The sequence below is a fragment of the Echinops telfairi genome, unplaced genomic scaffold (assembly GCF_000313985.2).
Source record: "Echinops telfairi isolate 266 unplaced genomic scaffold, ASM31398v2 ScPeMD7_7400;HRSCAF=8409, whole genome shotgun sequence".
Classification (NCBI taxonomy): domain Eukaryota; kingdom Metazoa; phylum Chordata; class Mammalia; order Afrosoricida; family Tenrecidae; genus Echinops; species Echinops telfairi.
Genome location: NW_022111300.1, coordinates 19,827,963 through 19,843,058, shown reverse-complemented (window position 1 = coordinate 19,843,058; position 15,096 = coordinate 19,827,963). Strand labels below are relative to the sequence as shown.

Sequence of the window (15,096 nt, the reverse complement as noted above, 5' to 3'; positions counted from 1 at the left end):
CCAGCTGCTCCAGGGGAGTAAGACAAGTCTTTCTACTCTCTTAATGCGTTGTGTCTTGGAAATCCACAGAAGCAGTTCTACACTGTCCTATACAGTCCCTGTGATTCAGAATGGACTTGATGGCAGCAAGGCATATATATACATTATATATATACATATATACACACACACACATATATACATACATACATACATACATATATACACACACACACATATATATATACACATACATATATACACACACACACATATATATACATACATACATATATATACACACACACACATATATATACATACATATACATATATAAACAGTTCAGTCTATTTCAATTTATAGAGACTATATATTTTCTAAAATTGACTAAACTGACAGTAAGTGTTTTGGACATAATGCATTGGGGTGTGATCGACCAAGTCGGCAGTTTGAAACCACCATCCAATCTGTGGGAGAAAGTGAGGGCTTTCTACTCCAGTAAGCAGTTACAGTCTCTGGAATTCAGACGGGCAGTTCTATCCACTTCTGTTCTGTTACATGGGATCGCTATGCGTCCGCATCGATTCGATGGCAGAAGATGGGGCAATCATTATCTCACTAAACTCTTCTTTACCCCCTAACATCTGTATTGCCTGCCACCTTGTAGTGTGCAGTCGTGGAATTCTGGTTCTGCTCCCAGCAGCTACAGATCCATAGTACGTGGTGAAAAGGTGGCATCCTCCCCATGCTCTTATCCTGCAAAACCGATTCCAGAGCATCGTTAGCCGATTGGCGCCTCTGTAACACGTCTCCATTAGGTCCTCAACCTCTGGTGTCGTTTCTCAGTTACAGCATTGAAAGAGGTATCTTAGTTGCCCAGAAGCCTCATGGAAACATCATTGGACTGTGTTAGGAGAGGGGGAACATGAGAGTCACAAGGCTCTGGACCAAAGATCCCTATTCACATTGAACAGTGCTTGGGCGCTAGGGGCCACTGAGATCATAAGCCAATAGCGTAGGTCCCTGAACTTGCAACAGGTTTTGTGCATTACTGCCTCCATCAGTTCCTAACTTTGTGTATTTGTGCCATTTATGTAACCTCTGTATTTTAGTTTTCCCATGTGGAAAAAAAGGAACAATAATGTCAATTTCATAGATTTCACTGAAGTTAAAACAAGGAAAATTCTACATAGCAAGTACTATATTTCTAAATCATCACCATGCGTTGTAATAACAGTGCCATTGTCATTAAGAGAGCCCTCCAGTTGCCTAGATTCTCCTTAAGGAATTGCTTCCTTTAAGGCACCTTGTTAAAAGGTACTTCCCTTCTGGGATTAATGCATATTCAGTGACTGATCAATCTAGGAATCTAGCCTTGCTACCTTGGGCCCCTTTGAGATACATCTGAAAGTCCATTCTTGTTCCAGCACTCCCTATGGGGTTCAGTGACGTTGTTGGGGTTGTAGCACACTCCCAGTTTCTCTCTTCCCTCTCCTGTTTCCTTCCCTATCCCCACAGGAGTTTATAGCACATTCCAAACAATATCCTGAATATCAGACTCCAGCAACTGCTTTATAAGGAGCAGAAGTTGCTTTCCACTTCAGCGGAAGGACTTTGAATTAGTTCAATATATGCCCTTAGTGCATTTTTGGGTATTTTGAAGGCTGAAGTAGTTGAGTAGTCTGAGGAAGTTTATAGCTTCTGAACTTTTGCCCGGGCCATGGTGGCCCAAGTATATTTTGAATAAAAAGGATAATATCACAGCAAGAGTTTGAGCATGTCATTCAAAACAATCCCTGTCACCATATTTCTGCTAAGGTGGGCATGGGCATTAGGAGTCCACCCAAGGACAGGTCCCTTCTGTTGCTGTGACCGAGCATGGGATCTTGCTCTCTGAGTCACAGAGGTTTGGTGGCATGGTAGGAAAGAGAGCCTGGAAAAGTTCGCTCAGATGCTAGAGAGAAGCCCCAGCATTCCAGCCTCTGCCCCTGCACACAGAGAGCCCATATTTGTCCATTGGCAACAGTTGGTTTGGTTTTGTATCGATACACAGATTTCCAAATGAACTATTTTCCTTCTCTGCAGTGTAATACAAGGGAACCACTTGGAACCTAACACTATTTATCTATTTTATTACAATTTCTTATAACCTGTCCACAGTATTTTAGCCTTAAACTCACACACTCGTGTACAATATTAATTAATCTAAAGGCAGTGACTTGAGTCCATTTATTTGTGCAATATGGTGCAGCACTGGGTAGCATCTGTGTTAGCCTGGGTAGACTAGGGAAACAAATTCATAGAGACCTGCATATGTGTGTAGGAAAGAGCTTTGTGTACAAGAGCAGTTGAATATTGAGAAAAAATCCCAGCCCAGTGCAGATAAAATCCATAAGTCCAAATCACATATGTCCAGTACCAATCTATAAAGCCCTCTTCAGACTCATGAAACACATGCAATGATGCTGAATGTAGGAATATCACAGGCCAGTGGGTGGGAAGTCTTGTGGATCCAGTGGCATTGTAAGCATCTCAGTGCTGGCAGAGGTCTCCATGTGGCTGCTCCAGCTCAGGGCACTAGGGTAGTTCCATGTGTCTTGTCAGCTGCTTTGTCTCCCAGGGAGTGAGCCTTGTCAGTGGAGAGTCTCCAAGGGAGTGAGTCCAGAGAGAGTGTCTCCTGCCTCTAAGGAGGAATACAGGAATTTCCAGAATCCTCTTGAGAAGGCCACACCCATACAGAGGCCTCATTGGCTATATCTTGATTGACAGGCCAGATTCCACGCCTACACTCTTAATCCTCAAATTGACATGAGATTTTGTAACTACTACAGGATCCTGTTCTTCTTCTTTTAATCATTTTATTGGGTGCTTCATACAATGCTTCTCACAATCCATCCATCCATCCATTGTATCAAGCACATCTGCACATTTGCTGCCATCATCATTCTCAAAACATCCACTTTCCACTCAGCCCCCTGGTGTCAGCTCCTCATTTTTCCCTCCCTCCCTGCTCTTCCCTCCTTCACAAACCCTTGATGATTTATAAATTATTATTATTTTCTCATATTTTACACTGTCTGACATCTCCCTTCACCCACTTTTCTGTTGTCCATCCCCCAGGGAGGAGGTTATATGTAGATCCTTGTAATCGGTTCCCCTTTTCTACTCCACCCTCCCGGCATCACCATTATCACCACTGGACCCAAGGGGTTCATCTATCCTGAATTTCCTGTGTTTCCAGTTCCCATCTGTACCAGTGTACATCCTCCAGTCCAGCTGGATTTGTAAGGTAGAATTGGGATCATGATAGTTGGGGGGAGGAAGCATTCAAGAACTAGAGGAAAGTTATATGTTTCATCACTGCTACACTGCTCCCCCTGTTTTTCTTTTGAGTTATTTGTTTGCTTCTGGAGAGTATGATTCTGATGGATTGCAGTAAAGCAGAGGAAGAGCCAAGGGGAAACTTACCAACTTGATTCCATGTATTGTTAGGGATGCTAGGCGATGATGGAGGTTTTCGTTATGAAAGAGGTTGCGGGACCTCTGTTCCTTCTTGCACATTTACAACGCTCTTCCCAATGAGGAAGGCAGTCTAAACTTAGCCAAGTGCAATCTCAAATGAGAAGCATGTTTTCAAGTAAATGTGAAATATACTTCCAAAGCAGAAAAATGCTTTATGAACTACTACCAATGCTAATTAGTGTGGAAGTTTAAGGCATATGGTGAGTAGTTTAAGATTATTTATCCTGAAGCAGAATATTTTTTCCCAAATATTTTTACCCATTAACTCTCAAGTGATGCTTATAAATGAATGAATTGCTGTGGTCAAGTGGAGAATCTCAATAAGTTGCATAAACTTCATCGATGAATTTATGTCTTAATTGTAAAGTTGAGGGTTTTTTTTCTGGAAAATAATAGTTTAAAATTTGGTAAGAGTTTAATTAGAGGAATTGAAAGACTATCCATTCTTTCCTTTCTGCATTCTTTCTTGTTTTTTCCCCACTGCTTTTTTTTTTTTTTTTTCAGTTCAGGACTACAAGTACAAACTAAATCGGATACAATTCTACTTTTACCTTCTCGTCTGTCACGTCGAGGCTTTGTTTCCAATAACAGACTTCCCCCACCTTGTTTTCCAATAGTTAATTTGTAATGCATTGGTTTTTACTTTCTGTTCTAACCTATGTAAAATGTATATTGTATTAGCAATTGTCCTTAACTTATTTTCTGATTTCCTGTAAACTAAACTCTCATTTTCTTTTAAATTTGATAATCTGTAGGGTAGAGAAGATTTCTTGAAGAGGCTCATTCGAAATGAAGTGGCTACTGCATTACAGATTCAGGTAATACTCATTTCCTTTCAATATTTTATTCTTCCTTTAATTTGCATTTTACTTAGCATTTTAAATTTGCCTGTAATGAGGCATCTTTTCACTACTTGCTTTGCAAGCCAGCAGTTTTCTTTCCTGAGCTGATGACAGTTGCCCTCTGTGTACAACTAGCAGTGTCTGATCATGCATAAAGAAACTGACCTCCATACACATATCTCATTCTGTGGCTTAATGGGAATTTCTGCCAGTCTAGTGAAAGGGCAGGGAGATCTTATTCCTAAGTGTCTAACTCTTTAGTTTGCTTTGTGATGATGTTATGTTTTCTTTACTTTTAGCGCCTCTCCCTTGAATCTCTTTATTTAACCCTGGAAGAAGATATGCTATGAGATATTTCCTTATCAAGATTTTGAAATGAAAGCATGAGAGGTGGATTAAAGATAATCTTCCTCATGCTTTGCTTCTTAAGTTGCTCCTCACAGCCAGTCGATTCCGATGCAGAGGGACCCGGTCAGTCAGCATAGACCTGCCCCTTGGGGTTTCAGAGACTGTCCATTGTTTACAGGCACAGACAGATGGATCATGCTGCCACGGAGCACCGGGGTCAAAGAGTGATCTCCAGCACTCATGCTGGTGCCATAGTGGGGTGACACCTTGGGCGCTTGCCAGGTCAGCACTTCGAAACTCTCGGCCCCTCTGAAGGAGAAAGATGAGGGTTTCAAACCCAGTAAATATTTACAACCTTGGAACGCCCAAGGGACTGTGCTACTCAGTCCTATAAGCTCACTATCAGAAATGACTCAATGGCAGTGAGTTAAAAAAAAAAATTTATTTCTGCATATCCTTTGCAAACACAGCATGTTGGGTTTGTTTATTTGTTTGTTTTCCGGGCCCTAGGTAAGTCTTTAAGACACCTGTCCTCCCCGCAGCTCTGCACGAGAAAGACCTGGCAGTCTGCTTCTATAAAGAAGCCTAGAAATGCAAGGTGGGCATTCCCACTCTGTCACATCAGGCCACCATGAGTCGGAATAGATTTGATGGCACTCGGGAACAATGTACATGTGATGTTATTGTTACTATAAGAAGAGTAGCATCCAGAAGCAGTGGTTAAAAAATGTGTTTTCTGAACTATTTCTGCACTTGTGGTCCTCTTTGAAGGAAAGAAAAATCATTTTTTCTCTTTCACTGTTAGGAAATTCAGTATTTTCAAATCTTGAAGCAGTGCTTTTCTGATTCTAGATGTTGGAAGATTCCCACATATTCATTACTATTCACATTTATGCAATAATTTCATAGCCCACCCAGCCTTTTTGTTGTGGCTGTTGTCTACCAACTTATTATTCACCTCCTACTCATGGTTTATTTGTTCTAACTCTGCGAGTATTCTGTGTATTTTAGTATATTTTGTGTGTATATTCTCTAACCTGAGTTTACTCCAAAAACTCATATGTAAATGCTTGATTTTAATTTTCCTTTTCTTTTCCCTCTCATTCCTTGAAACAACAGATAGGTGCTGCTTAAATACACTATATTGTTACCCATTATTTTTTATAGTGACATCAATTGATATTCTAATAACACCCAAGATTATGGCCTACCACAATGTAGGGGCTCAATAAATGTTTCAATCATTAAAAACTAAATGAGTCATTATCTCTGTTGTCAGAAAAAAATGTATCATATTCAAGACATCCAGGCACAAGAGAAGCAGTCACTTCTAGATAAGAAAATAATCTATATCCTTGCACTGGAAAAGGTGGAGGAGCCACTGCTAGAACTTGAAGAAGAGTTCACCAGGATCAAGAACATCCATCGCCATCATGCTGATGTAAGCATTTATAAATGAATCCACAGACAAGCAGAAAGAGTTAGGTAGGCAAATCTTGCATGTAATGTTATTATTATTTGGAAAATTTTGATTTCACATAGGAAGAGATGCAAGCTTGGATGAAGTAAGTAACCATTCCAGGGCCATGAACTGATCCACAGTCGAACTACACTGTGGGACTGTCCCATGCTATTATCCAGAATCCGGTCCTGGGCTGATACAGGACAAACAGTTATCATGCCCACTGCAGGAAACTTTACTCAAAGACTTCACTGTTAGTTAATGAAATGTAGTGGAGTTTTTTTTTCTTACCTAAATAGAAAACATAATATATCTTGACATTTTCATCATAAATTTCTGATGTATTTAGAAAAAGGTACAACAGCTATGGTGAAAAATACAGCACACATGAGTAAAGTATTTATAAAACAACAAGTTTTTGGCAGTAACTGATATCATTAGCCCTTCCCAAAGAAAAATTCAGTGGGTAAAATAGGCGTCTATCATGTCATTAGTCTTTATAAAAACTGGAGGGTGTGGTGAGTATTATCCATTCTTATCCTTAGCCGCAACAAGGATGTACATATATTGATTTGGGCCATTGGCAACAGAGTTTGCATTCCCCACCCCATGACCATTGAAAATGATGGTACAGTTCTACCATACTAGACTTCCACAATGTCAGATCTCGTCCACTTACAAATAGCTTGCGATTTTTTGAAGTATTCCTATTACCATATTTTATTTTGATTTTGAAACCCTTTCTATGTAACTGGCAGGTGGAAGTTTACCTGTATTATAGACGTGAGGACACCTGACCCTCAACTGGTTAGGTGATTTTGGCCTTCTGAGTGCTATCTGATTGCTTATGTGATGAATATATACCCAGTACTAACACCTGGTGGGATACATGTTTTTAAAGACAGCCCCCTTAGATTAATGACAGAGTGTTATTAATTGTATCAAAAGCTTTAATGTAATTGTCTGAGGATGATAATGAACTCCAGAAGAGATTAATGACTTGACTTCGCCTTGTTTTATAATAGCTTTTGTTTTCTACTTGCTTTAGTAATTGTTTTTGGTTTTATTCTATTTGATAGTTAATCAAATTAATATATACTTTCAGAAAGAAAGGACTTGAATACACTTTTTAATATTCGTTGCTGATAAGTCATCCTTAGGCTTTTAATTTTGGTTAAATATTTTTAATATCGTGGTGGAACTTTATAGTGTCTACGGGGAAAGATGCGGCAGTCAGCTTCTGCAAAGGTTTGTTCCCTTGGAAACCTCATGGGCTTTTCCACGCTACCCTTTATGGTCACCGTGCGTCAGCATCAACTTGATAGCAGTAATATGTGAGTCAATTCGTTTTTGTTAGTTAACAAAATTGACTCAGTATGATATTTTTTTCTCAGTATGATATTATAGACTTAGAAATCATAGACTCAGTATGATTCAAATAGAAGACTAGGGTTTCACAGATCATTGTGTGTTTTTGAAATTCACGTGTTACCCCCGGCCCCTCAATTCATATTGCCCAAATATGTTGTTAAATATTTAAAAAGTTTGGGGGAACAGTTTGGAGAAGGATAACAATAGTTGTATAACAAAGAGTATAATCAATGGCACTGAAATATATATATGTAGAAGTTTATGAATTGGTGAATGTTTTGTGTGTTTTTGTGAAAACTAACCCCCCAAAATTACATAAAGAACAATGAATACAGGGGAAAAGAAAATGTTCTTAACTTGATTGTGATGAAGGTTTACAACTCTTCTTGATATGGTTGAACTATAGAATTGTATGGTATGTGGGTGAAGGACCAAAAACACTTAAAAAAAAGCCATCGGACACAAAAATTGTTTGCATACTTGTTGCTTTAAAAATGAGTGGGATTTTAAGTGTTACATATAATATCTGAAAATCTTTTAGGTGATTAATAAAATACTTGAGAAGAAAAATTTTATTAGAAGAAATGTGGAAAAAACAAAGAAAAAATTGGAAATGAAGGAGAAGCAAACCCGTAATGCCCTAACAGAAACAGAGGTAAGAGATACAATATCAAAAGTAATTTTCAATTTCTTCATGTTAATGAAAATAATTCAAGCAAATTGCATTTTAGGCAGATGGCTCTCATTTTAATTGGTTCTGCACACACACACACACACACACACACACACACACACACACACACCATCTCTGTTTTTTTCCTCTCACTGTTTCTTCTAGTTTGGCCCAGTTTGTCATTGGCATATCTCTGACCCAAGGTACAATACAAAACAATACTGATAACATAGTCATGGTGAAGTCGAATGCTATCTACAGTTGTCATGTTGATTCCTATTGCTTGGAGCTTGATGTAGGAAATAAGAAAAGAAGGAAGAAAGGAAGGAAAAAGGAGGGCGAGGAATTGGAAGAGAAGGGAAAAGCAGAGAGAGAAGGAGTGAAGTGAGGGAGGAAAGGAGACGAAAGGAAGGGAAAAGAACTTAAATTTGTCCTTAAGAAAAATAGCATGGTTATGTTTTCATTCAGTGGATAAAATGTTTTATTAAAATATTACATGTATCTGATGTTTAACCCACAAAGAAATAATCACTTTAAAACATGACTGATGGTCAGTGAATGGACTTTGGGTCTCTATGTTAGTCTTAGCTCACAACAAGAACAATTTGTTCTCATAAGTGGCAATGTATGATGCTCACCTTCCTGATACGATCGCTGAAGATACAATGGGTACATAAGCCAACGTGGTGAAGAAAGCTGATAGTGCCAAGGTATGAAAAGATACGTGTCTGGGGTCTTAAAGGCTTGAAGTTAAACAAGCGGCCAACTATCAGGAAAGCAACAAAGTCCACATGGAAGAAGTACACCAGCCTGCATGATCAAGAGGTGTCAATGGGACTGGGTATCAGAATTTTAAAAACAAGTAACCAAATTGACGTAAAAGAGCATAGACAAAGTGGAGACCCCAAAACCACCTGTAAGGTAATGAGACAGTCCCTCACATAAAGGCCAAATGGAAGGATGATACATCCAGGGTACATTATAGCACTGTTGAAACACATAATTTTCCATGAGTTTTTTAATATCTGGACACCCCCCCTAATTATTATGGTCTTAGTTTTACCTCATTAATCCTATTAGACCTGCATAAGTTCATGTATATAATTAAGATCGTGTGATGCATGAAACCAAGTTAGATAAGCCCTTCAGGAATTGTAATGGGAGTAAAAATTCCCTGAGGGTACAGAAAGAGAAGTGAGGGACAGAAAGGGAAGGGGGAACTGAGAGCAATGATGACTATATAATCCCACTGGAGGGGAATGCATAACAGAAGGGCAGGTGAACACATGCATTGGATGGTGTAAGACATGGGGGATAAAAGGGTAACAGCAATAATAATAATATTTAATATAATAACAAGGGGGTACTTGGGGGGTAGGGTGGGGGAGGGCAGGGATAAAGGGGAGCTGATACCAGAGTGCAAGAAGAAAGAAAATGTTTTGAAAATGATGATGGCAACAATTTTACAATCATGATTGATCTCATTGAATTATGGATTGTTATAATATCTGTAGAGCTCCAAAGAAAATGGAGGAAAAAAGTCTGATGATCACATTTTATGTAAATATCCATAACACTAGAAAGAATATTCTTGAAGCCATTATCATATCATCATCATATTCATTTTGATATTGTAGCAGATTTAACAATATCATTAAAGAGGTAAAAAATAAACATAAATCTTGACACGTAAATGAGTTATGAGTAAGTGTATGTTCTCAGAAAGCACCTTACTAAGCCAATGGAAGGGACCCCCGTCCCCCCATTGCTGCGACCACAGGTCTCCTCGTGGTGTTAGGCGGCAGTGTCGAGCTGGCCTAACCTCCGAGGGAACCTCCGTGCAGCAGAATGAAATCCTGGCTGCTTGTGCACCATCCTCACAATTGTTGTTATATTTGAGTTTGGTCTTATAGCCAGTGTGTCAATCCATGTCACTGTGAGGTGGCCTCTTTTTCATGACCAGCTTTACCAAGCATGATGTTCTTCTCCAGGGACTGGTCCCTTTTGAGAAAATGCTCAATGTACGGGAGCCAGTCTCACCATCTTTGCTTCTATGGGGCAGTTTGGCTGTACTTTCTCCAGGACAGCTTTGCTTGTTCTTTCCCCCGTCCTTTTTTTTCTAATTGAAGAGGCAGATATATTTTAGTTATAAGTACGTTTTTTTATAAGAGTTGATGTGTGTGAAAGTGTCCAGACTGTACCTGCTACATAGTAGGTGATCATGGAATCTTAATTGACTATTTAAGTAGGTCTTACACACTTACATGCATTTTTCACTTCTTACAACTTTAAGAATTAACAAACTTTAAATACTGCAATTGATATATTTAGGATAGGAAGCTAGAGAGTATGGAAACCTATTCTGAGAATTTTATCCTTTTAACTTAAATTTTTTTTAATTAAAAGATCAATTTATCGGGGGCTATTACAGCTCTTATAACAATCCATGCATCAACTGTAGCAAGCATCTTTGTACATAGGATTCCATCATTATTCTCTAGACATTTACTTTCCATTGAGCCCTTGGTTCCTTAGGCAGTTCACGGTGCTGTTAATAGACCTCACCAGCACCATAATTCAAATGCCTCGGTTCTTCCTCAGGCTTTCTTAGTCAGTGTCCCACTTTCAAGTCCATATGAGGCAACTGAAATACCGTGGGTTGGGTCAGGTGTACCTTAGTCCCCCAAATGACATCTTTACTCTGCAACACTTTAATTAAGTCTTGTGCAGAATTTACCTCGAGGTGCTTTAGAAGAAAGGCTTGGGGGTGTTCTCCTGAAAGACCACAGCCCTTGAAGACCTTGGAGTGCTCACATTACCAAGAACCATGGGAGGACTCCATGGCCTCACCAGCACCCACCTGACAGCAACCCTTGAACAATCATGCTGGTTGATGTACAGACGATGCAGTTTTTAATCCCATTTTTAATCATAGGTGTAGAACCTGAGGTGATTCCACTTAGATGATATAAAGCAAAATTATCAAATGGAACATATCATCTGCAATAGATCTTTTAAAATATAATTTTATTACCTAGCATGCTTTTAAATAGAAGGTCTGAAATTTTTGAAAAATCAAATCACTGGGGTGGGGATGCTCCACAGTGTAATAAGGCAATGTAGTTCCGATTCCCGAAGTCTTCCTAGTCCAGATGTGACAAGTAGCGTGGGGTGGATGGCCTTTACATTACTGAAACCTATGTCATCCAGGGTCGAGAACAAGACAAACCAACAGACATAACACAAGATTATCAGATTGTCAATACACTGTTTTTATGGCTCGATTTCGTTTTGCTCTGGTGACCTTTATCATCCATCAAAAGATTTCAGTGTAGTTCTTGGGTCCCCAAGCAGGTCCGTATTCATCACCAACCTGCAAGAGGCAACAACATTCTTCCTTCAAACTCACCACGAGGAATGGAGTCCTGGTCACTGGGTAACATGTACAGAGAGAATTACATGAGAACCCACGCTACTGTGTAGCCTTCACCAAAAACACGCCAACGCTACTATTTTGTTGTTGTTTTAATTGTTTTATTTTTTTAAACATTTTATTAGGGGCTCATACAACTGTTATCTCAATCCATACACACATCAATTGTGTAAAGCACATTTGTACATCATTCTCAAAACATTTTCTCTCCACTTAAACCCCCGACATTAGGTCCTCATTTTTCCCCCTCCCTCCCCGCTCCCCCCTCCCTCATGAGCCCTTGATAGTTTATAAATTGGTATTTTGTCATATCTTGCCCTGTCCAACGTCTCCCTTCACCCAGTTTTCGGTTGTCTGTCCCCCAGGGAGGAGGTCACATATAGTTCCTTGTAATCGGTTCCCTCCTTCCTACCCACTCTCCCTTTACCCTCCCTGTTTCGTCACTCACACCACTGGTCCTGTAGGGCTCATCCGCCCTGGATTCCCTGTATTTTCAGTTCCTATCTGTACCAGTGTACATCCTCTGGTCTAGCCAGACTTGCAAGGTCGAATTCGAGTCATGGTAGTGGGAGCGGGGAGGAAACATTTAGGAACTAGAGGAAAGTTGTATTTCTCATCGCACCAAAAATATGCAACATCTCACTTCTTTTGTTAAAAAAAAAAAGTTAGAACATCCAGAAAAAGAAAGAAAACAGAGAATATACATTTCAGATACTATATCCAACGTCTAACAATTTTGACAAAAAGCAAATGTTTTATGAGAAAATAAATCCGGTGGAAGATTTATTATTCTATATCTCTTAGAGGAAAAGAAAGCTGTAGGGAAAGATAGCTATGGAGTTCTGTGGACTTGTTGGATGAGTATCACTAATTGGAATCAGTAATTGATGTTGGATGCAACACCGGGTCAGTCAATCAGTCCATCAATATAAACTCCAGTCGTCATGAAGGGACCATGTAAACATAGATGCAGCATCAGATACTCAATCTGGAATTGCACAGGCCAGTTTTGGGGGATTATGCTGGCATTAAATATTGACTTCTTTTGTATGAAAGATCAGATTAACATATGCCCTTGCCTCCCTACCTATGTACATGTTTCAGAAACAGCTGCCACGTTAGCATCTTAGAATTACATGCTTTCAAGATATGCATGTATGTGTTTGTGGCTTGGAGGGCCAGTTTGTAAAGGAGAGAGAGACAGAGAGAGGGCAAATGAGGGCGAGACAGAGACAGAGATAGAAAATGAGTAAATAATTCAAACCTATCTCTTAAAAATCACAACAGATTTAATATTGGGGAATAAAATATAACTAATTTGGTGCATATATTCAAGAGGAGGTATGATTTACTTTTTTAAAGTATTGGTATAGTTTTTATTTCTTGTCGAAACTTAATTCTTTACATTTATACATATATATGTATATACATATATGTATATACATATATATGTAATTCATTTATTTTTGTTGCTATGGCTGTTATTATTGGGAACATACACAGCAGAATATACATCAATCCAACAGTTTCTGCAAGCATAATTTGGTGACATTGATTACATTCTTTGATTGATGCAACTATTCTTTCTCTCCTTTTTGGAATTGTTTCTCCCCCATTAGCACCAACTCCTTGCACTCTAAATTCCTACCCATGTGAGGGGCCGTTGTCCATTTGATTAATACATATATATTAATATGATATATATATGTATGTATATCCCTCAAGTTCACTGCTATCAAGTCCATTGTGACTCACAGTGACCCTATCAGACAGTGGGGAACTGCCCCTGAGGGTTTCTGAGAATGTAACTGCATAAGAGAAGAAAGACTCAGCTTTCTTACACAGACTGGCTGGTGGTTTCAAACTGCTGACCTTGTAGTTGGCAGCCAAACAAGTCACACTCTGCCACCAGAGCTTTCTGTTCCCATATTGTTGGCCTCAAAAGCACAATGGTCAAAGTAGACATTCTTTACTTGTTAAGGCAAAGGACTTACTTTTAATTGCTTCCAAAGTCAGCATATTTGTGTACGTAAAATACAAGGATTTGAAAATCTAAATATTTAAAATGAAAAGTAAAAGCACTCAATTTATTTTTCAGGTAAAACGCTCAACAATTTTTAAAGAAATATATGACACTAGGAGTAAAGCATCTGTTTTTCAAGCCAAAATAAATAACTTGAATGAGGAATTAAAAGTAAAAGAAGAAGAAAAGAAGCGCTTTGAAAAGACATTTGATGTTTTAAAGTGAGTAAATAAATTTTATCACAATCAAAAGTATATTTAATACATCATTATCAAAGATAATGAGGTTAAATTTGAATTTTTAAATTTTTTCCTTAAAATGTTCCATATATTCTGTGACAATATGATGTGAAATGCACATAGGATATTTGAATTACAAAGCATATTCATAAATTGTTTTTCTTCTTAATTACTCCTTGAGTTTATTATTATTTGAATAGTTGGGAATGCTTTAACTTCTCCAAGTATGTGAATGATTATTCTTTATTATCGAAATGATTTATACTTTTTATTTAGTATTTCTCATTTGTGTGCCATATTTATTAATTTATGAATTTTCACCCAACATTAAAAAATAGTTTAATTGACATATAATTCATATACTATACAATTAAATGATTTAAATATATTAAGTAGTTGCTCGGTCATCACCACAGTGAATTTTAGCTCCCCATTTCTCCCACAGTCTCCCCTGCCATAATGCTAAGAAACTATTAATCTTGGTTCTATCTCTTTCCTTGATGTCATATAAATATAATCATTTTAAAAAGATTATAACAACAACAAATAAAACACACACAGAAAAAAGCCTGAATTTGAGCTCCCCATTTCTCCCACAGTCTCCCCTGCCATAATGCTAAGAAACTATTAATCTTGGTTCTATCTCTTTCCTTGATGTCATATAAATATAATCATTTTAAAAAGATTATAACAACAACAAATAAAACACACACAGAAAAAAGCCTAAATTCAAAAGAAAGAAGATAATAAAAAATGAGAACAGATTGAAAACAGGTGAAAAGGAAAAACAAACATTAAGACATTAAATGTTCACCTAACTGTATACGCAGTGGGAGCCTTGGCAGCGTAAGTGACCACTCACTGGGCCCCCAGAACCAAGCCCGCCCTCCACCCCACGGGAGGACGACGAAGTCACCTGCTCCCCCAAGGTTCACAGCCTCAGAAACCCAAAGGAACAGCCCAGTTCCATGCTGCAGGCCCCAAGGGTCAGAGCTGACTCCGTGACAGAGAGTTTGAGTGGCATCACTGCAGAAATCCACTTTCTAATGCTCTCCAGTTCACATCCGTGATCATCCAGCAATCTGAGTTCATCTGACTTTTGGATACCCATCGATAATCCAAGTTCACCTAACTGGGGCGGTGTGTGTGTATGTGTGGTGTGTGTGTGTGTGTGTGTGTGTGTGTGTGTGTGTGTGTAGTATG

General features: G+C 38.6%; 1 protein-coding gene across 1 annotated transcript in view; it reads left to right on the top strand.

Annotated features, from left to right (window-relative positions):
- CCDC178 (coiled-coil domain containing 178) overlaps nt 1-15,096 on the top strand; it is a 470,395-nt gene that overhangs the window by 119,312 nt on the left and 335,987 nt on the right. Inside the window, exons 12-15 of the mRNA XM_045296033.1 lie at nt 4,258-4,320; nt 5,972-6,133; nt 8,067-8,180; nt 13,730-13,875. Of these exons, the coding sequence (XP_045151968.1) occupies nt 4,258-4,320; nt 5,972-6,133; nt 8,067-8,180; nt 13,730-13,875 (485 nt within the window). The remainder of the gene's footprint in view (nt 1-4,257; nt 4,321-5,971; nt 6,134-8,066; nt 8,181-13,729; nt 13,876-15,096) is intronic.